The 23,387-nt window shown below is 51.5% G+C and overlaps 1 protein-coding gene across 5 annotated transcripts in view; it reads right to left on the bottom strand.

The window, feature by feature from the left end:
- Positions 1–23,387, bottom strand: part of FNBP1 (formin binding protein 1) — a gene marked incomplete at both ends in the record, with an annotated part of 126,146 nt that overhangs the window by 11,609 nt on the left and 91,150 nt on the right. For 2 of the 5 annotated variants that reach the window (XM_080709291.1, XM_080709292.1), the window contains 4 exons: positions 8,050–8,232; positions 9,145–9,342; positions 12,854–13,000; positions 18,474–18,602. In XM_080709291.1, coding sequence (XP_080565417.1) covers positions 8,050–8,232; positions 9,145–9,342; positions 12,854–13,000; positions 18,474–18,602 — 657 coding nt within the window. Of the gene's footprint in view, positions 1–2,667; positions 2,752–8,049; positions 8,233–9,144; positions 9,343–12,853; positions 13,001–18,473; positions 18,603–23,387 lie in introns of all 5 variants that reach the window. The other 3 variants (XM_080709290.1, XM_080709293.1, XM_080709294.1) reach the window with 3 other exon arrangements.

The following is a 23,387-nucleotide window of genomic DNA, read 5'->3' as shown; positions in this document are numbered from 1 at the left end:
ACCGAAGAAGATGCCTTTTAGTTTACTTTTATTTTTGTGGTGGGCCTGGGGATGGAACCCAGGGGCATTCGACCTCTGAGCTATACCCCCTGCCCTATTTCTGATTCTTTATTTTATTTTATTTTATTTTATTTTTTGTGGTACTGGAGTTCCTGGAAGCCCTTCTACCTCCAGGCTACACTCCCAGACCTATTTTATATTTTTATTTAGAAACAGGGTCTCCTAAGCCAGCGCGCGCGGCTGGCTTCGAACCTGCGCGATCCTCCTGTCTCCGCCTCCCAAGCGCGGGGATTACAAGCGTGCGCCACCACGCCCGGCTTGATTCTTTATTTTGAAACTGGGTCTCACTGAGTTGCAGAGGGCCTAAGTAGCTGAGGCTGTCCGCGAACTGTGATCCTTGTGTCTCAGCCTCCCGAATGCTGGGATTACAAGTGTGCGCCACCACGCCTGGCTTCCTTTCACTTTACTTTTTAATTTAATTAAATTATTTATTTTTGTGGTGCCGGGGATGGAACCCAGGGGCATCTACCCCCAAGCTACACCTCCAGCCGTTTTTATGTTTTATTTTGGAACAGGGTCTCGCTAGGTTGCTGAGTCTTGCTAAGTAGCAGAGGCTGTACTGGAGCCTGCGATCCTCCTGCCTCAGCCTCCCAAGTACTGGGATTACAGGCATGTGCCATGATGCCCGGCTCCTTTTTATGTGTTTTTTTTTTTTGGTGGTACTGGGGGTGGAACCCAGAGGCTTCCTCCCTCCGGGCTATACTCCCAGACCTATCTTATATTTTATTTGGAAACAGGGTCTCACTAAGTTGTGGAGAGTCTCACTCAGTAGCTGAGGCTGGCTTCGAACCTGCGATCCTCCTGTCTCAGCCTCCCAAACGCGGGGATTACAAGCGTGCGCCACCACGCCCGGCTTTTTATGTTTTATTTTGACACGGGGTCTCACTCGGTTACCCAGGCTGGCCTGGAAGTTTTGATATTCCTGCCTCTGCCTCCCAACTAGCTGGGATTACACGTGTGTCCCCCGGGCCTGGCTCCTTACCCAGAGTTAAAAAATTTAATCCTTAAGATCGACTCCAAGTTGACATTTTTTGGCAAATACATTAATTATAACCTTTTAGAGAAGTTACCTCTATGAGGAAAAAAGAGAATTTGTGTGTGTGTGTGTGTGTGTGTGTGTGTGTGTGTGTGTGTTCTGGCACTAAGGATTGAACCCAAGGGCATTCTATCTCTGAGCCACACCCCCAGCTCTATTTTATTTTTATTTGGACACAGGGTCTCGCTAGGTTGATGAGTCTCACTACTTGCTGAGGCTGTCCTCGAACCTGTGATCCTCCTGTCTCAGCCTCCCAAGTACCGGGATGACAGGTAAATGCCACCGCGCCTGGCTGAAAAAAAGGGATCTTAAAGAAAAAAACAGCAAGACAACTTTTGAAAAATGAAAAAGCCAAAACAAAACAATAAAAACGGGGGCACGCTGGGGCTACGGAGGGGGCCGTGGACGGGAGCCGGCGGCGTTCCGGAGAGCCTGAGCACAGATCCGCGTGGCACGACCGGAGCTGGTCGTGTGGACATACGACACGCAGGCGGCTCTGCAGACACGTCCCGTCCGTCCCCCTGCAAGCACGCGGCACATCCTGACGTTGCCATGGCAACACGGGGAAGGAGGTGACAGTGAGCTAGACCCGCTACCTGTCCCCTTTTTATTTTTGTGGTCCCGAGGACTGAACCCAGGGGCATTCTGCCTCTCAGCTACACCCCGGCCCTGTTTTCGTTTCATCTTGACGCGGGGTCTCACTAAGGTTGCTGACGGTCTCAGGACTTGTCAGGCTGCCCTCAAACCTGTGATCACCCTCCCGAGTACGGGGACGACATGCGCGCCACCACGCCCGGCTGTCAAACTCAGTTTTCTGAAGTGGACCGTTAGGCCGAGCCGGCGGCGGCTTATCACTCCACCGCGCAGGAGTCCACTTGGTGACAATAAACTGGACCTCGCTCTTCCTTTGTAAGCCAGCCAATTAGACCGCTTAAAATTAGGAAGCCAGCCAATCCGCTTGGAGAACGGCTGGAGGGTTGACACCGGGAGGACTGGCAGCTGGCAGCTTCAGGCGACATCAGGCCGGGAGACGCGGGCGTCAGTAACACAGTTAGGCGCGTGGCCAGCGGGCCGTGTTACTAGACAGTCACAGGCACCGACCTCAAGTACAAAGACAGGGGACGGACCCTGAACACAGGGGGTGAATCGCCGCGCCCTGTGTGCCTGTCGCCTCACGGGTTCACTTTCCTACAAGCTTCCCAGCGGACTCCGGCAGAGCCTCGTGCCGGGGGAACCGGAGCCGCGGAGGCGCTGCACCTGCACCCGCAGCTTCGAGGGTCGAGTCAGGCCGGGGACGGCCCAGAACCGAGTCACGACCCTCTACGGATTCACCAGGACCAGAATAAGAGGGGAGCCCCACCAGCGAGCTGAGTTCGCTGAAGTGCTCAGGACACCGAGCGCATTAGGAAGCCTGGGCTCTTTCCTCACGCACGGTTCTGGACGGCTTTGAACCCCCGGCTTCTCTCCCTGAGGATCGCTTTGGGTAGCGGGGAAGCTCGGGTGCCGGGTCCCCAGTCTTGGTGCTGTGGGTGGGTTAGTGGCTGTGCCGGGACTGCTCACAGCAGACTTACAACGTGGGCCCTGGCCTCACAGGCACACGTGGGCCGGCCTAGCGTCCTCTTCGTCAGCTCTTTGTGGAAACAGAAAGACTGAGGCTGCCGCTAGCCAGCAGGAGAACAAGGCGAAAGGGATAAAACTCAAGCAGCTGAGAGGTTCTGACACCTGCCAAACAACGGGAACAGACTTGCACTATCTTTTCATCAACTTTGATGGTATATTCCCACATAATTAACTGTAAAATATGGGAAAATAATGTCCATATTTTATTGATTGATTGGTGGTACTGGAGATTAAACCAAGGGGCATTCTACCGCTGAGCTACACTCTCCGCTCTATTTAGTTTATTATTTATTATTATTATTATTTTTTGGTGGTACTGGGGGTGGAACCCAGGGGCTTTTCTACCTCCGGGCTATACTCCAGACCTATTTTACACTTTATTTGGAAACAGGGTCTCACTAAGTTGCTGAGAGCCTCAGGAAGTAGCTGAGGCTGGCTTTGAACCTGTGTGATCCTCCTGTCTCAGCCTCCCAAGCGCAGGGATTACAAGCGTGCGCCAACACGGCCAGCTTCTATTTATTTATTTATTTATTTATTTATTTATTTATTCATTCATTCATTCATTCAGTACTGGGGATGGAACTCAAGGGCATTCTACTTCTGAGCTATACCCCCTGCCCTATTTTTTATTCTTTATGTTGAAACAGGGTCTCACTGAGTTGCGGAGGGCCTCACTAAGAGGCTGAGGCTGTCCGTGAACCACGATCCTCCTGTCTCAGCCTCCCAAATGCTGGGATTACAAGGACGTGCCCACGCCTGGCTATTTTTTATTTTGAAACAGGGTCTCACTAAGTTGTGGAGGGCCTCACTGAGTTGCTGAGGCTGGCCAGGAACCTGCGATGTCCTCCTGTCTCAGCCTCCCAAGTAGCAGGATTCCTGTGTGTGTGCCACCACACCTAGCTTAAATGTCCTTGTTTTAGAGAGGGAAGGTCCCTGTACAGAACAGGAGAATTAATTTTTAATTTTTGGTACTGGAGATGAAACCCAGGGGCATTCAACCTCTGAACTACACTCCCAGTCATATTTTTTAAAAGTTTCTTTTGAAACAGGGTATCTCTAAGATACTGAGTCTCAGTAAGTTGCTGAGGCTGTCCTCCAACCTTTGATCCTCCTATCTCAGCCTCCAAGTACTGGGATGACAGACATGTGCCACACCCGGCTGCAAACAGATCCCCCCCCAGCACTGGGGGTGGAGCCCAGAGGCATTGTACCCCCAAGCTACATCCCCAGCCCTATTTTTTTTTTTTTGAAGATTTAAAGAAGTTTATTAGAAAGATAGAAATACAGAAAATAGAAATACAGCCCCATGCCAAGATGGCATGAGGGGGTGACTCGAGTGAGTACACCACCTATTTTTTATTCTTTATTTTGAGACAGGGCCTCACTAAGTAGCTGAGGCTGGCTGCAAACTGTGATCCGCCTGTCTCAGACTCCCAAGTACTGGGATTTCAAGCGTGTGCCACCACGCTGGGCTTCAAACCAGAGAAACAAAATTTTCTTATGATTGCCAGTGGCTAACAACAAAAAACATTTTTTCTGTTTTATTACTTAGAAGCAAAATCAGTTATGCTAAGATATACTTGCGTGGGTTTTATGTGCTTTGATCATTGAAACAGGTAAAAGACATTAACAGCACAAATTATTCATTCTTTTAGGATACTTTTAAGTCACCTTTTTGTTTCTTTGCAGTTGTTTTATGTGTTGGTTTGTTTGCAGTTAGAGGCATTCTACCTCTAAGCTACACGCCCAGCCCTATGTTATTTAGTCTTTTTATTTTGAAACAGGGTCTTGCTAAATTGAGGAAGACCTCACTAAACTACGGAAGCTGGCCTTGAACCTGAGCTCCTCCTGTCTCAGCCTCCCGATCACAGGTGCACACCGCCACACCTGGCTCTGACTGATCTTGGACGTGGTACTGGCAAGTTTAGAAGTAGAAGAAATAACATTGTAATTTCATGTAATCCCAGCAGCATTCGGGAGGCTGAGACCGGAGGATCACGGTTCGTGACCAGCCTCAACTACTTAGTGAGGCCCTCTGCAACTCAGTGAGACCCTGTTTCAAAATAAAGAATAAAAACTAGGGCAGGGGGTGTAGCTCGGAGGTAGAATACCCCTGAGTTCCATCTCCAGTACTAAAAAACAAAACAAAACAAAAAAAGAAAAGAAAAGAAGAGAAAAGACTGTATCCCTCTGGTCAAGGACCCTATAGGCCTTAAACCACGCCTCTACTGTGCTGGCGCTGTTTTCTAGACAAATCTGTTTACTCCAATTCGAGACTTAGATTTTCTGCTAGAACTCTATGGTACTTCCTTTTTACTTTTTTAAAGGGATTCTTTTTTTTTGTCTTTTTGGAACCGGGGATCGAAGCCAGAGCACCACGCCTGCAAACCAGGCGCTTTGCCGCTGAGCTACATCCAGCCCCTTTCCTTTCTAGTCTTTCCTGTCCACTGTTTCATATTAGAGGAACACCAGCTCCGCCCTCGGCACGGGCACGATCGCCCTCGGCTCGGGCACGATCGCCCTCGGCTCGGGCTGGCCCCGATGAGGCCGCCCCACTCCTCTCTCTTCGCGGACGCCTCTGGCGCAGCAGCGCGGCTGCCCTCGGGAAAACACACTTACCGTTTAGGAAATGTCTTGTTTTAAACAGAAACTTGCTGAGCACAGATTTGAGGAGAAGGAAATAAAATTCATTTTGCTGATTATAGTAAAAAAAAAATTTTTTTCCTTTAAGCCACCAAAATAACCAGCTTCCTCTTTCATTGTCTGCTTAAACATTCTTTTTCTAGCCATCGTTTATACTTTGTTTTTATTTTATTTATTTATTTATTTATTTATTTTTTGTGGGTCTGGGGATGGAACCCAGGGGCATTCGACCTCAGAGCTACACCCCCTGCCCTATTCTTTATTCTTTATTTTGAAACCGGGTCTCACTGAGTTGCTGAGAGCCTCACTAGGTAGCTAAGGCTGTCCGCGAACCGCGATCCTCCGGTCTCAGCCTCCCAAGCTCGCGGATTACAAGCGTACCCGGCCTACATATTTTTACTTCTTAACCACTGTTTTCTTTTATTGTTAACCAGCTGCTTGATTGAGGAGGGCACCTCTCGTCTAGTGAATCAGTTATGGCTGAGAATATCTTCCCATAATATTCAAGAAGAAAAAACAAAACTTGGTGGTTTTTTTTTTTTAAATATATATATATATGAACAGAACCCAGGGGCGTTCTTCCTCTGAACTACACCTCCAGCCCTTCCTTTCTTCCTTCCTTTCTTTCTTTCTTTCTTTTTTTTTTTTTTACTTTGAAACAGGATCCCACTAAACTGCAGAGGGTCTCACTAAATTGCTGAGGCTGGTCTTGAATCTGCGATCCTCCCACCTCAGCCTCCCAAAGATGGGGATTAGAGTTGTGTGCCACAGAACACTGGGCTTTCCTTGTCTGCAGCACAAATACAGAGTGGCCTCCAATTCTGCCTTTAGGGATGAGTAAACCATCAAGTACTGTATGGAAGAAAGGATGGGCTGGCTCTCAGCTGGTGAAGCCCCCGGGGCTAGAGGACGGTGAGGACTGAGTTTGCACAACAAAGCACCTCACTACAACTGGGCCCAGCTCCCCTAGGGCCGGACTAAAAAGGACCCCACTGGACATTTGTTAGTGCACTGAACGTGGGCTTACAGGTCTTCATTGTCAAGGACGCTTGGGGAAGGCTTAGACTACACCTGCCACTTAGTTGTTTTTTTTTTTTTGCGGGTCTAGGGATGGAACCCAGGGGCATTTGACCTCCGAGCTACAGCCCCTGCCCTATTTTTTATTCTTTATTTTGAAACCAGGTCTCACTGAGTTGCAGAGGGCCTCACTAAGTAGCTGAGGCTGTCTGCGAACCGTGATCCTCCAGGTCTCAGCCTCCCGAATGCTGGGATTACAAGCGTGCGCCACCACGCCCGGCTTGCCACTTAGTTTTGTTTGGGAAACTACACATCCCTTGGTCTGTCTTTTTCTACAGCTCAGCTGGTGTCTGTATCGGGCCACGATTTGCACCATGCAATCCTAATTAGAGGGAAAACTTGAGTTTTAAGGGCAGAGTCTCCTGAGTCAACCCTATCACAACACACTCTGCCTGGACGTGGATGTCACGGAAGCCCAGACGCCAGGCACAGACGCGCTGGCTTGAAATCCTGGCTGCGCCTCTTCCCAACTTCAGCTAAGGGGGCCTCAGTTTCCCTTGCTGTAGGATAAGGACATGCTAGTACCCAGGGTGGCTGAACAAAAGCGAACGGGTGTTTGGAACAGAACCTAATGCCCAGTAAGCACTTAACACACGCTGGAAAAGTGCCCGCTGCTACTGTCATTTCACCTTTAAAGAGAAATGCGGGTCAAGGAGCCTTCACCAGAAATACCTGGGGCCAGAAACATTTCAGACTTCAATTTTTTATCCCAGCTTTTGAAATATTTGCGTATACTTAAGTAATGAGATACCTGGGAAAGGGGCCCAAGTAGAAACATGAAATTAATTTATACTTTGCAGAATATATAAATATTTCAATATGTTTGTGTGTGTGTTTGTAGGTATAATTTCACACACACACACACACACACACACACACACACACTCGGTACTGGGGACTTAGGGACATTCTAGACATTCTACCACTGAGCTACCCTGCCTGCCCCCCAGGACTTTTAATATTTTATTTTGAAATGGGTCTCACTAAGTTGCTGAGGCTGGCTTCAAACCTGCGACCCTCCTGTCTCAGCCTCTCAGCCTGGGGTCACAGGCGTGCGCCGCCATGACCGGCCCCACTCACACTGTTTCAGCAATTGTTAACCAAGTATTTTCTGATGACATGGTCACTTCTCATTTCTGACTCACATATTGCTAGTTTTAGAAACAGAATTTTTCCTTTTTTTTTTTTTTTAGCGAAATCAAGGTGAAAAATTAATGGCTTAGATGATTTCAAGGGGAAGTGAGGAAAATCCCTCCAAAATGTACAAGACACAGAAAACACATGTGGCTGGCTCTCTTTCCATCCATCCATCCATCCATCCATCCATCCATCCATCCATCCATCCACCCATCCATCCATCCACCCATCCATCCAACGGTACCCACCCACCCATCCATCCATCCTCCCATCCACCCATCTATCCATCCACCCTTCCTATCCACCATCCATCCAGTTTCCTTCTTTCTTTCTTCTTTCCTATAATGAACCCCGGGTTCTTCTTAACTTTTTTTTTTTATGTTACGGGAAAACACAACAGGTTCACTCGCAAACAAAACCAGCGCCATAGACCAACATGCAAGACAGGTGCGCGCGGACCCCAGAGCAGAACTTACCCCGCGCCTGAGGCTCCTGAGGCAGTGGATTTTGGGTTTGGAGGCCATGAACTCGTTGAAGCGGTGGGAGAGGGGTTCCTTTTGCTGCTTGGGAGACTGGGGGCCGTTGGGAACAGCAGAGGGTGAGGCAGAGGCAGGGGGGGGAGGGGGAGGCTGACGGGGAGATGTTAAAAGGGACATAAGCTACGTGTGAGAGAGAGCGGCGAGAGAGTAAAACCAGAAACAAGAAGACAAGACACAAAACAAAAATAAACATCAAACGATATTGAAATCCAAAGCAAGTCAAACGCAAACCATTGATACTGAGGCGCGGTCCGAGGGAAGCCGGGGGAGGCGACACGGTGGAGGTGAGAGGTTAGTAGAGGCGACAGAGGAGGAGCCAGCGCCTGGGGACGGGAGGTCCATGCAGGCCACATGCGAACCACAGCTCTAGTTGGTTATCCTGGCGCCAGCTAAGCCAGAGGGTCCACGGCTCCCCACCACCTGGACCCCAGAGCTCGAGGGGACAGGGCCGGAACCCCCGAGCACCCAGGCTGCCAAAACGGGGAGACGGTCTCTAAAATGAAACGCCCGATCGCTTTAAGGTTAAAGCAGTCACGCCGCCTCGATCCTATGCTGTAGGGCGCCGGGCTAACACTGCCATGCACCTACGTACCGCACTAGGGAAAGAAAATGGACAATGTTCATGGACACGCATGTTAAGGTGAACTCGGAACCATGGGGTTGAGTGTCGTTAGCCGTGCCGGTGGATGTTACAGACTCCTGGAGCCGCGTCCTCGCTCCCGGCTGAGGGGCCCCGCGGGCCAGGATTAGGAGGGAAAGGGAGATGTACAGGGGTCGCGGGGTCAGTGATCTGTTAGTGCAGGTGACAGACAGTGAGGATGCGGTGAAGTCACACAGAGGGCCGTGGCAAAGAGTCCACCACCACAGAGAAACACCGGCTAAACACAGCACACTAGCTTTTCTTTCTTTTCCTTTTTTTTTTTTTTTGCATTTCAAAACTACAGATTTAAGATCTTAGTTTGTTTTTTAACTAAAAGACAAGGTCTTTGCCCTTGATCAAACTCATTTGGCAATGGGTCTGGAGCGCCATACCTTATTTTTTTTGATGAATGGCCACAGCTTTCCTTTGGATTTGCCACCAAATTTGAGCTCGGGTTTGCCGTCTCCTCTGGAATTGGAAAGGCTGTTATCTGACACGGTGCGCTTCATGGGCTGGGTGTAATCCTCGAATTCAAGGTCACCCGGAGGCTCAAACCCTGACTTATAAGCTTCTATTACCAGCTGTGAATCCTGAAATTATACCCACAAACACAGAGACATCAAATGCACACAAATACTTTTTTTTTTTTGGTACTGAAGCTTGAACCCTGGGAAAATCTACCTCTGAGCCATCCCCCCAGACCTATATTATTATTTTACTTATAATGGTACTAGAGATTGAAACCAGGGGCATTCTACCTCTGAGCTACACTCCCAGCTCTATTATATTATTTATTTTGAAAAAGGGTCTCACTAAGTCACAGAGGGCCTCACCATGTTGCTGAGGCTGGCTGCAAACTTGCGATCCTCCTGTCTCAGCCTCCCAAGGACTGGGATTAGAAGTGTATGCCACCACAACCAGGTTTTTTGTGTGTGTGTTTGTTTGTTTTTTACATTTTGAAACACGGTCTTGCTAAATTGCTGAGACTGGCCTCCACCCTGTGATCTTCCTGTCTCAGTCTCCCAGGTAATGGGATTACAGGTGTGCACCACCACACCTGGCTCACACTGGTTTTTTTTTGGTACTAAAGATTGAATCCAGGGACATTCTACCTCCAATCTACACCCTCAATTGATTTTTTTTCTTTTTCTTTTTTTGGTACTGGGGGAGGAACCCAGAGGCATTCAACCTTAAATGTTCACCCCAACTCAATTTTATTTATTTATTTTGGCAGTACTGGGGCTTAAAACCAGGGCATCCTACCTCTGAGCTACACCCCCAGTTCTATTTTTCATTCTTTATTTGGAAACAGGGTCTCATTAAGTTGTGGAGGCCTCACTACGTAGCTGAAGCTGGCTGGGAGCCGCGATCCTCCTGTCTCGGCCTCCCCCAAGTACTGGGACTACAGCAAGTACTACGGCACCTGGCTCACAAGCACACTGGACTCCGATCACTTAATCCACATGACATCTGTGGAAATCATGTGAACGGATCATAGATTTTTCCTAGCAACATGCTGACCACTGGCAGAACAAGCGGGGGTCCTGGCTCTGGATGGGATGCGAGTCCCACAACCACGCTCTGCATTTGGAGAAACAAGTGTAAGTTATAAACTTGTTTGTTAAGAGTGGGGGGGGGAGATGGGCGGTGATTATGTAATTTCCTTCAAAAATACAGTAATGCAAAAAATCTGGTTTCTATCAGGAGTTCCTTAAGCGATTCAGCACAAAGTCAAAGCATACAGAACACAAACTCTGATTTCTTGGACCATTGTGGTTCCAAGATACGTGTGTGTGTGTGTGTGTGTGTGTGTGTGTGTGTGTGTGTGGTGTTGGAGAGTTCTACTTCCAATCTATAACCCAACCTGATTTTCTTTCTTTTTTGGAAACAGGGTCTCACTAAGTTGCTATAGGGCCTCGCTGAGTCGCTCGAGGCTGGCTTCAAGCCCGCGGTCCTCCTGTCTCAGCCTCCCAGGCCCTGGGATTACAGGGTGTGCCGCCATGTCTGGCTCAGAGGTTAACTTAAAGCCGAGTTTTCCTTCACGTATGTGTCTGTTCAGTCTCCCTCACTAGAATATAAGCTGTTTTGTGCAGCACCCAGATGCTGCTGGGTGAGCACGCAGGATGATGGACATTTGCCGAGCTGAGTGTGGGCTCACATCTGTAACTCCAGTATTCGGGAGGCTGAGCTAGGATTCTCACAGGTCCCAGACCAGCCTCAGCAACTCAGCGAGGCTCGGCAACGCAGGGAGACCATTTCAAAACAAAAATAAGCCGGGCGTGGTGGCGCACGCTTGTAACCCCCGCGCTTGGGAGGCGGAGACGGGAGGATCACGCAGGTACAAAGCCAGCCGCGCTGGCTTAAGAGACCCTGTTTCCAAATTTAAAAAAATATATAAATAGGTCTGGGAGTGTAGCTCGGAGGTAGAAGGGCTTCCAGGAACCCCAGTACCACCAAAAAAATAAAAAATAAATAAAAGGGAGATTATATCTCAGAGGTAGAATGTTCCTGGGTTCAATCCCCAGTGCAAAAAAACTCAAAATAGAAACAGCAAAACCAGAAAGAGCTGGGGTATAGCTTGGAGGCAGAATGCCCCTGGGTTCAACTGCCAGTACCAAAAGAAACAGACAGACAGACAGACAGAATGCGCTGGGAGGGGCAGGTGCAAAGTGTGGGGAACTGGCCAGACGCCTTCTCAGTGACCAGGCTCCCCGCACACCCCAAGATGACGGAGCCCGGGGCCGGGGGGCAGTCACGGAGGCGCAGGGGAAGCTGCTGTCTGGGGCCGTCAGTCTGAGGTGCGCTGGTCTCCAGGGGTGGACTCAAGCAAGAGCCTGCGCGTGGCGCGGGGCCCAGGCTGGACTCGCTGGGCTTAAGTCCACGTGGAGATGCCCCCCGAGTCCCGGGTCACTTAAAGCACTGAATGACGAGGGCAGAGAGCCTGGCCGAGGTCTCCCTGGAGGACCAGCGGTGACCAGCACGGACGGCCACCGCGGGGGGCTTGCTGGAGCGGCGGGAGGAGGGTGGGTCGGTGGGCCGCGGGCCCACAAGGACGGGGTGTAGACTGTGCAGGGCACGGCGCCCGGGGAGGCCGAGACCGGCGGTAGGCTCAGGGACAGCCTGCGGGCGCGCGAGACCCTGTTTCAAGGTAAAATAAAAAGGGCCGGGAGGTAGCGCGGTGGTAGAAGGCTTGCTTAGCATTAGGTTTGATCCCTAGAAGGACAAAAAGATGGAAGGAAGGAAGGAAGGAGGGACTTTGGCATGCTCTTATGTCAGTCTTCCAAGTACTGGGATGACAGGCGTGCGCCACCACACCCGGCTCTGTCAATATATTTTCCACAAAAGGATTTAGAGATAATCCCAGCATTCAGAGGCTGAGACGGGAGGATCGGGGTTCGAAGCCAGCCTCAGCTACTTAGTGAGGCCCTCGGCAACTCAGTGAGACCCTGTTTCAAAATACAGAATTTAAAAAAAAAAAAAAAGGAATTAGAGAGAGACAGCTACCAAACACAGAGGGCTCCCTCCAAGGCCTCTCAAGTGCTCCCGGTCCCTGCTGTTAGAAACCACCATGAGCCAGGGGTGGTGGCACACGCCTGCAATCCCTAAACTTGGGAGGCTGAGACAGGAGGATTGCTGGTTGGAGGACAGCCTCAGCAACCCAGGAAGACCCTGTTTTTAAGCAAAAAATAAAGATGTAAAATAGGTCTCGGCTGAGTGTGGTGGTGCGCACCTGTAATTCAGTATTGGCAGGCTGAGACAGGAGGATCTGGGTTCGTGGCCAGCTTCAGTTACTTAGTGAGGCCCTCTGCAACTTAGGGAGACCTTGTCTCCAAATAAAGAATAAAAAATAGGGCTGGGGGGTGTAGCTCGGAGGTACAGTGCAACTGGGTTTCATCCCCAGTAGTGCAATAAATAAGTAAATAAATAAATAAATAAATAAAAATACATAAATAAAATGGGGCTTGGGGTGTAGCTTGGAGGTAGAACACCCCTGGGTTCAATCCCCAGGACCACCTAAAGAAAAGTGCCTGTGACCACAGAAGCCATGCCCAGGAACCACGGACCCGGCCCTGGCGGGGAGCGGAGCCCGGAGCTACTCACGGTTTTCTGGTCAATGGCCTCCGCTGCCTTCACGATCCCATCCAGGCACTTTCCGATGATGGGGATCACCTGCCGGTCCACCTCCGCGTACGTCTTCATGGACTCCCCGATCCTCACTATCCGCCTCTCCTCCATCTCTTGAATTTTCTGCAACAGAGAGCTGGGGTAAAATCAATCCGCTCCGCTAGTGCTTAGGGAAGCCGCTCGGGGCAGTTTTGTTACCCGTGACGAATGCTCTGGGAGGGCAAGGGGCCGGGCCGGGGCAGCGCAGGTTACCGCACGTCTACAGCTGTGGCGCTGCGTCCTATCTTATACGTTGTTAGGCTGCCGTAGTGTGCCCTTTACACAAGCCAGGTCACTTTCAGTAAGGAGCCTACCACCTAGTTTTATAATTACCACCACCTGGCAAACACTTCAAATATTTTCTCCATGTTTGATTCTATTTTTTTTTTTTTTTGGCAATACCGGGAATGAAGCCCAGGGGCACTATACCTCTGAGCTACGCCCCAGTCCTAATTTTTACACTTTTTTTTTGAAAGAGTCTTACTGAGCTGCAAAGGGCCTCGCCAATTAGCTGAGGCTGTTCTCGAACCACGATCCTCCGGTATCTGCCTAACGAATGATAGGCTCACAAGCGTAAACCACTGTACTGGCCATGTTTGATCCTAATTTTAAGTTTTTAATTATTTTTTTGTGGTACTGTGGGTTGAACCCAGGGGCATTCTACCTCTGAGCTATATCCCTGTTTCTGTTTTTTATTCTTTATTTTGAAACCGGGTCTCACTGAGTTGCAGAGGGCCTCACTAAGTAGCTGAGGCTGTCCGCGAACCGCGATCCTCCTGTCTCAGCCTCCCAAATGCTGGGATTATAAGCGTGCGCCACCACCCTCGGCTTTGAGGCTGTCTTTGAACCTGCAATCCTCCAGTCTCAGCCTTTCCAGGACTGGGATGACAGGTGTGCGCCACCATTCCTAGTTTAGTCGCTAAGTTGCTGAGGCTGCCCTCGAACCTGTGACCCTCCTGCCTCAGCCTTCCAAATCCTGGGATTCCAGGCATGAGCCACCACCAGCTCACTATTTACCAAAAGCACAGTCTTGGCTGTCTCCAGGCAACACAGGCGGAGATAAAATTACTTTCTCTCCCCTGTACAACTTAGAAGTTCTCGTGAGCCGGGCATGGTGGCGCACGCTTGTCATCCCAGCATTTGGGAGGCTGAGACCTGGAGGACTGCGGTTCGCAGACAGCCTCAGCTACTTAGTGAGGCCCTCTGCAACTCAGTGAGACCCGGTTTCAAAATAAAGAATAAAAAATAGGGCAGGAGGTGTAGCATGGAGGTCAAATGCCCCTGGGTTCCATCCCCAGACCCGAAAAAAAAAAAAAAAAAAAAAAGTTCTCGTGAATTATGTGTGCAGACACCAAGAAGCAAATATTCACTATTTTTCTGCAATCAGATTTGAGGTCATTAAACCTTCTCCAAGTGGAAGGCGCATCTGTCTTTTCTGTGCCTCTCTTCTCTGTGGTGGGCCTGGCCTCGCGCACACAGAGCAGGCGCTTTGCCCCTCGGCTGCAGCAGCGGCTCAGTCAGCCCCAAGGGGATGATGGAGAGGAAAGGCTGCCCTGTGCGCAGACCCACGCGTGAGCCCGCTCTGTCTCCTGGAGTTAAGCTGACATTTTTGTAGCCAGAAAGGTCCTGTCAGCACAACAGCAGTAGACTACGGGCACCAGTTCTAAGACCGGACAGGAAAAAGAAAGTTGCAGGTGCCAACGAAAGAAGTTTGCAAAGGGTCTTGATGACGGTGATGATTTGTGTGGTCCTGGGGATGGAACCTCGGAGCAGTCTACGAGCTACACCCCAGCCCTATTTTTTATTTTGCTGTACTGGGGATGGAACCCAGGGACATTCTACCTCTGAGCTACACCCCCTGCCCTATTTTTTATTCTTTATTTTGAAACCGTCTCACTGAGTTGCCAAGGGCCTCACTAAGTAGCTGAGGCTGGCCGTGAACCAGGATCCTCAGGTCTTGGCCTCCCAAATGCTGGGCTTACAGGCGTGCGCCACCACGGCCTCTTGATTAATCTCAAGATTAATGTCCTATTTCATTTCTACTGCTAGCCACCGCTTGATCTAGATGCTTGAGCAAATGGCTTTGTGGAAGCCTGGAATGTCAGAAATGCTCAGAGCAGCACGGCGTGGTGGCGCAGGCTGGTAACCCCAGTGTTTGGGAGGCTGAGGCAGGAGGATTGCGGTTCGTGGATAGCCTTAGATATTTAGTGAGACCTTCCCCATAAAAAATAAAAAAATAAAAAATCGGCCTAGGGGTGTAGATCGGAGGTAGAATGCCCCTGGGTTCAATCCCCAGCACTACACACACGCACACACCAAAAATACAAGCATCAGCCTGATAAGCTGGGTCCTGCACTCGCGTGACTTTGTGTCACATGACCTCTGCAGGGCAAGGGAGGGGCTGAAACCCCCGCGAGAATTGGGCGTTCCCGCGAGTAAACCCTCCTCTCGCGAGATGCATACCTTGAAAAGGAGAGCCCGCGTCCTCAAGCTTCGGACAGGCGCGCGGGCCCCACGGTGCCTCGCCCTGATCCCCGGGAGAGCCGTGCCATTAAAACTTTACATGCCATGTGTACCGGACCTCTCTCGTGTTTTTCACACTCCGCCGTACGCACATTATTTCTTATTTTACTCGCATTAATTTTTTATTTTACTTATCATTTGGTGCCGAACCGGGAGAACTCTTGGGTTCCTCCCCTTTTTCTTTTTTCTTTTTCTTTTTACTCTCTTTTTGAGCCCCGGACTCTCCGACCGGCCAGCAGCTCGACTGCGAGTCCCACACCAGCGCTCCGCTTGCAGGCGTTGCTCCCACCACTGCCGCCCCGTGCCTACCTTCTTCCCCAGCCTTCTTCCCCAGCCCCGCGCTCTCCAGGAGAGCTGGCGGCCTTCTTCCCGCCCCGGGCTCTGCTGAGAGCCCGTGGCCATCTTTTCCTGCCCACGTGCTCTCTTCCGGAGCATCGACGGCCATCTTCCACTGCCACCGCGGCCACGGCCACCACCGCCGGGGCGTGCAGGCTCCGCCGGCCGCCAGGCTGCCAGTTCCACCCGCCCCGAGCCAGGCTCCTTGGGTGATGCTGGCACCTGCTCTGCCTGCCAACCTCCTGCACGGGCCAGGACCTCTGTCCGCCGCTTGGACCTCCTAAAACCACCGTTCCAGCTCGGCACTCCGGTCACCGCCGGGACCTCTGGCCGGTTCGCCCCGCCTGCCCCGAGCCAGGCTCACTGGGCGGTGCACAGCCGGCCTCGGCGTTCGCCAGTCACCCGCGCCAGGCATAGCTCTACTCGCTGCTGCTGCTCCGTTCAGCCCGCCCAAGCCAGGCTCACTGGCGGTGCTCCTTGGGGCCCAGCCTCAGCGTCTGCCGCGCACCTGGAAGCCATTTTGTCTCCACGCCGCGGGCCCGGCAAGCCACACTGCCCGCGCGCCCCCACTGATCCCTCCTGCGCCAGCCGCCAGTGCCATCCACACCAGCCACCGACATTCGCGCGCCCCGGCTCCACCGCGCCCCCAGCAGCTTCTCAGCGCTTCTGTCGCAGCCAGCGCTGGCTGACAATGCTTCACTCCGGTAAACTGCCTCCTTCCCTTGGTTAGTGGGTTCCGGACTTGGGTCTTCCGGTCCACTGGGACCCCAAAATCCAAGCGCTTGGTGACCCATTGTCCCCTGGTCCACTGGGACCACCCTCCGGATGACCAGGTCATCCTCCGGTTTTGAGAAGGGATGAAGACGTTCTTCTCTATCTCTTAACCTCCGTTTCCGAACGATTGAGCAGGGAAATCGGGGACGCCCATTTCCTGTTCTTCGTTTCCGCCCGCGAACCAATTATGGAAAGTCGAACCTATAAACTAGCAGATGCTCTGAGCGCCTGTCTGGCCTTGATACGAGTTGGGAAATGGGTTGTGGTGGCCCAGGAATAGTTAGGAACTTTTATAAGCAGTCTGGTATTCCTCCAAATGCTCTCCCCCATCAGCTTCCATTTATTTTCCCGCCAGCTGCCATTTTGTGATGGCGCGTACTCACTGCCTGGTGATGTCACAGTCACCATCTTGGCCCGCGCCAGACTGCAATTTTGCTGGGCGGCCCGCTCGGGCACGCCCTAGGTGCTGCGGGAAACGCCAGGCCCGGGCTGGGGCGACACCCTCTGCCCGTGGGGAGTCTGCGTTGCCATTCTTGCCGGACACCCGCCCTGGGACGCGCTTTGTGTGTGAGTGTAGGTCCGTCGCAGCTGACAGAACCTTAACATGGCAACTAAAGTTTTAATTCCAAAGAGAAACAGGCGGAGATGGAGCGTACACTCTGACTTTGCCAAAAAGCAGATCCCTGGTAGCTGCCCTTCGGCTGGCGGTGGCGGCTCAGCCCTCTGGAGCGCCACCTAGATGTGGAGGACAGCAACGACGACTACCTCCAGGAGCCGGCCTCAAGTGTGGCAAGGCCACGCCTACCAATCAGACTGTGCCCGACGTGCGGCCAGGAGGGCCACTGGAACAGTGCCCTTGGAAAAGGGTGAGCCCCAGGTGCCTCAGCACAGGGGGACCATCTTTCCAGACTAGGCCCCGCCGCTGGCCCTACTCAGCCTGGCTGAAGACTGATGGCTCCTGGGTCCCTCAACCTCCATCCTCTTTGCCAGCTCAGGGTAGCTCTCCAGGTACTGAGTAAGCCAGTCTCCTTTTTGGTCGCCTGCTCAATCTCATGATTTGTTTTTTTCTTTAATAGCCCTTGCCTGTTCAAGCCTCCTCAAGCGCACATCACTAAGCTGTCCAGGGTAACCTCCAATTCGCACTGCAGCTATGCACCCACCTGCACCCCCTTCTGGGGGACTGGACTCCCGACTCCTCCCGGCCTGGGGCCCCTGACGACGCCCCTTGACAGCAGGAAGAAGCTAGAGGGTCCAATCGTCATCCGTTATCCCTACCATCAAAAGGCCGGGATGATAAGTTGGGTCCTGCACTCGCGTGACTTTGTGTCACATGACCTCTGCAGGGCAAGGGAGGGGCTGAAACCCCCGCGAGAATTGGGCGTTCCCGCGAGTAAACCCTCCTCTCGCGAGATGCATACCTTGAAAAGGAGAGCCCGCGTCCTCAAGCTTCGGACAGGCGCGCGGGCCCCACGGTGCCTCGCCCTGATCCCCGGGAGAGCCGTGCCATTAAAACTTTACATGCCATGTGTACCGGACCTCTCTCGTGTTTTTCACACTCCGCCGTACTCACATTATTTTTTATTTTACTCGCATTAATTTTTTATTTTACTTATCAAAACCCTCCAATTATGGCCCAAAAGCAACGGGTTTCTTTTTTCTTTTTCTTTTTTTCTTTGGTGTGGCACTAAGGGTCCCGTGGGCCTTCTACCTCTAAGCTAAACCCTCAGGCCTATTTTATTTTTTATTTTGAAACAGGGTCTTACCAGGTTGCAGAGGATTTCATTAAGTTATTGAGGCTGGCCTCGAACCTGCAATCCTCCTGCCTCAGCCTCCCAAGTACTGGGATTATAGGCATGAGCCAATACATCCCAAAAGTAACATGTTTCTACACAAAAACCCCCAGCCCGAGAAGTAACAGACTGACCTGGAAGATGCTGGGAATGTGCGTGTGGTAGTAGTCGTGCTGCTCGCGGTTGAATTTCTGAAGAACGGAGGAGTAATCTGCTTTGCTGTCCTCGGCCATCTGGTGACGGATCTGAGCTTGCTGCCGAGCCTGAGGACAGAGAGGAGGACGCGCTGGCATTTACCCGTGATGGGCAGAGCCCGGGGGCACACGCTGGGCCGAGCTCACCTCGTACGTGCCATACTCAGCAGGTGCCCTTTAAAAAAATAAATGTCCAGCATGCTAATTTACTTTAGGTAGGGACGAGGTACTCTTGTTTGCCACACCCCTGGGTGCTCTACCCCTCAGCTCCAACCAGCCCTGGGCATTTTTATTTTATTTTATTGCAGTACTGGGGATGGAAGCCAGGGGCTTTCTACCTCCGAGCTACACCCCCTGCCCTATTTTTTAGTCTTTTTATTTTTGAAATAGGGTCTCACTGAGTATTGAAGAGCCTCGCTCAGTAGCTGAAGCTGCCTGTGAACCATGATCCTCCCATCTCAGCATTCTGAGCCCGGCTCCCCTGCCCTATTTTAATAAAACAGTATCTTGCCACGCTGCTGAAGAATGTCCTCGAACATGTAATCCTCCTGTCTCAGCCTCCTCCCAAGTACTAGGGCTAGGGGTGTGTACCACCACGCTTGGCCCAGAACCTATTTCAAAGCTCTAACACAAATGCCAATATACTCTAAGTCATCTTCAAGGAGAGATTCCTCTACTATTTACACAGCGCTTAACGGCGACTTGCTGAGCACCGTGGATTGATGCTAACGAGGCCTGAGGCCCACAGTGTGAAATCCACCCCCCAGCTGAAGACAGGCCAGCCCCAGGTGACGCCCGAATTCACTGCCAAACACCCAGCAGGGAGGGCTGTGCTCCAGCAGGCAGGGGCGGGCAGGAAGGTTGGCCTGCTTTTGTTTTCCTGAACTAACAAATATAGAAAACTAATACCTTCAAAAAGAAAGCCCGCCCCTCCCCCTCTGCAGCACTGGGGATTGAATCAGGGTCTTGTGCACGCGGGGCGAGCGCTCCACACAGCTACATCCCCAGCCCAGGAACGTGCGGAGAAAGGAGGTTGAGTCCTGAACACGAAGAAGAAATGCTGGCCCGGTGGCCGACCCGAGCCTTCTAGAGCACTCTCTCCCACCTCAGCCTCCTGTGGCTTCCTGCCCGTCCTGAGGGCTCCGCCACCTCCTGGCCCCTCCCACCCCCCTCAGCAGAGCTCCCCATGGTGGCCGGCTCCCCTGTTACCCGAGGCCTTGCAGTTTCTCTACCTCTTCCCTTTAGCCTGGCTTATTTCCCAGCCCCGCTCTTCCTCTTTGCTGGTGGCCAGTTAACTCCCTTCCTGACCATATGCTGCGGCTTCTGCGGCTTGCCGTGGCTGAGGCCCCCGAATGCCAACCTCCAGCCGCCCCCAGAAGTCCCCCCTTCCAGGACTCGCAGCCCCCCTGGTCGAGGCGATGGCTGCCCACCTGCCTGCATCCCATCTGCTCCCTCCAGGCCTCCGACCAAAGCCCTGCGCCCTCCCAGTGCCCTTCGGCTGCCATATTCACTGTGTGGTTATGAATGTTTGTTTTATAAAGGGAATTCCCACACAGACCTCAAATGTCTAAAAGAGTCTCTGTTTCATTCACACGCCTTCCTCAGAAAGTCTCACAAAAGCCCACGGGGGTTTCTTCCTCTCTTCTGTAGAGGACAGTGTGATTAGTAAGTAAACCCGCAGGGCAGAGGGCTCACGCGGTCACCCCAGGAACGCGAGGCCGGACAGGAGGGCCGGAGGTTTGGGGTCGGCCCCAGTGATTTGGTGAGACTCAGCAACTCAGCGAGATACTGCTTCAAAATAAAAAGCGTTGGGAGTGTAGTTGAGAGACAGGATGCCTCTGGGTGCAATCCCCAGTACCAGAAAAAGAAAAGAAAAAAAGAACCAATCACCATATTTCTTTTGGAGAAATGACCCACTTTTATTTTTTCTTTATTCCTGGTACTGGGGATTGAATCCAGGGGCACTTTACCTTGGAACTACCCCCTATTTTATTTCTTTTTTTTGGAGTGTGGGTCTAGGGATGGAACCCACAGGCATTCGACCTCCGAGCTACACCCCCTGCCCTAATTTTTATTCTTTACTTTGAAACAAGGTCTCACTGAGTGGCAGAGGGCCACACTAAGTAGCTGAGGCTGTCCACGAACCGTGATTCTCCCATCTCAGCCTCCCGAATGCTGGGATTACAAGCGTGCGCCACCACGGCAGGCGATTTCTTATTTTTAAAAAGGGTCTCACTATGTTACTGAGGCCGGCGATGAACCTGCGATCCTCCTGTCTCGGCCTCCTGAGTACTGGGATGACAAGCGTGGGCCACCACATATAAATAGCTTAGGTTCTGAAACAGAGATCAGACTGTCATCACTTAACATGCATGTACACACACACACACACACACACACACACACACACACACACCAGATAAAAGCTCCCTGACAGCCGGGCATGGTGGCGCACGCTTGTCATCCCTGCGCTTGGGAGGCGGAGACAGGAGGATCGCGCAGGTTCGAAGCCAGCCATGCTGGCATAAGAGACTCTGTTTCAAAAATATAAAATAGGTCTGGGAATGTAGCCCAGAGGTAGAAGGGCTTCCAGGAACCCAGTACCACAAAAAAACAAAAACAAAATAAAAAAAACTCCCTGACAGCCAGGTGTGGTGACGAACATTTGTAATCCCCGCGCTTGGGAGGCTGAGACAGGAGGATCGCACAGGTTCAGAGCCAGCCTCAGCTACTTACTGAGGCTCTCAGCAACTTAGTGAGACCCTGTTTCCAAATACCATGGACTCAGTATCAGTTCCTGCTCCTGAGAGCTGGCTGCAGGCCGTCCGGCACCCCTGGGCTGGTCGTCCTCCTGGCTCCCCAGACGCCGCGATGGCTCAGCTCTGCTACCTGTCTTGGAGTTCACTACCCTGCATAGTTGTTTTTTTTTTTTTTTTTTTTTTGCGGGCCTGGGGATGGAACCCAGGGGCATTTGACCTCCGACCTACACCCCCTGCCCTATTTTTTATTCTTTATTTTGAAACCGGGTCTCAATGAGTTGCAGAGGGCCTCACTAAGTAGCTGAGGCTGTCCGCGAACCGCGATCCTCCATGTCTCAGCCTCCCGAATGCTGGGATGACAAGCGTGCGCCACCACGCCCAGCTACCCTGCATAGTTTGACGGTGCCCTTTACCCGCTGGCACGCAGCAACCCGGGCGCCACCCGGGCGCTCTGGACGTGAGGTGCGGGAGCGCCTGGAGAAGGACTAACCACGCCAACATCCAGCCGGAAAATGCAACGCAAGAAATAAACCCGCGCCCTGCTCAGGGAACGGCTCCACCCTCCACGCTCCAGAAGAGTCTCTCGGGGCCTGTGCACGGAAGCAGAAGCCCGGACACGGGACTGTCTAAGCCGGCCTGCGTGCCCGGGCTCCCCGGCTCGAGGACAGCGGCCCGGGGCTGCCTCGCCTCCGCCCCGGCACCCAGCTGCTTCAAATTAAGGCCCACTTCTGCCTCACAGGCCTGGGAATGTGGCATTGTTTGAACCAAGCTTTACTAAGTACAATGTCTATTCTTGTTTAGTAAGCCCTTTGGATTATTTTACAATGAAATTTAAAAATCTTTTCTAAAACGAGTGTTGAGTCAGTTGCTTGTTATTTAAAAAAATTTTTTTTGATACTGGGGATTGAACCCAGGGGCAGTCTTCTTCTGAGCTATCCCCTCAGCCCATTTAATTAATTAATTAATTAATTAATTGGTACTGGGGATGGAACCCAGGGGCATTTTATCTCTGAGCTACATCCCAGCCTTTTTTTTTATTCTTTATTTTGAAACAGGGCCTCACTGAGTTGCAAAGGTCTCACTAAGTAGGTGAGGCTGTCCACAAACTGCCACCACCCCGGCTATTTTTTTTGCTTTGAAAGAGGGTCTCACGAGTTGCTGAGGCTGGCCTCAGACCTGCGATTATCCTGTCTCAGTCTCCCAAGTACTGAAATTACAGGTGCTCAGCACAAAACTATGTTTTCAAAACATCTTCTGTATGTGTATGTCACAGGAGATTGAACCAGGGGTGCTCTACCACTAAGCTCCACCCTCAGCCCCTGTTATTTATATACTTTTGAACTTTAAAACAGGGTCTGGCTAAGGTGCTGAGGCTGGCCTTGAACTTGCCACACTCCTGTGTAGCCTCCCACCCACTGGAAACTACAACACTGTGCGACCTCGCCCAGCTTAAACACATCTTTAAAAGCGTTTTCTAGCCGGGCAGGGTGGTACACACTTGTAATCCCAGTACTTGGGACGCTGAGACAGGAGGATCACAGGTTTGAAGCCAGCCTTGGTAACTTAGTGTGGCCCTCCACAAATTAGTGAAACCCTGTTTCCCAATAAGAAATAAAGCCGGGCGTGGTGGCGCACGCTTGTAATCCCAGCACTCGGGAGGCCGAGACACGAGGATCGCGGTTCGCGGACAGCCTCGGCTACGTAGTGAGGCCCTCTGCAACTCAGTGAGACCCCGTTTCAAAATAAAGAATAAAAAATAGGGCAGGGGGCGTAGCTCAGAGGTCAAATGCTCTGGGTTCTATCCCCAAACACATACACACACACACAAAATTGGGCTGGTGGTGTAGCTCGGAAGTAGAATGTCTCTGGTTTCAATTCCCTGTACAAAAATAAATGTGTATATATATTTTCATAACTTTATCTGGAGTAATGGTGTGGTGACTATTTCACAGAGTGTACCCGTATCTCCTAAATGAAGACTGAGCTCCAGTTTCTCATCTCTTTGCAAGTTGGTCTAAAAATAGCAACAATTATCTCAGAGGCACGGTTGTTTCCATTCTAAACCAGACCATATGCTATTCCTTTAGATTTCCCA

This window comes from Muscardinus avellanarius, assembly GCF_963383645.1.
Source record: "Muscardinus avellanarius genome assembly, chromosome: 13".
Lineage (NCBI taxonomy): Eukaryota > Metazoa > Chordata > Mammalia > Rodentia > Gliridae > Muscardinus > Muscardinus avellanarius.
This window is presented reverse-complemented; position numbering and strand designations above follow the sequence as displayed.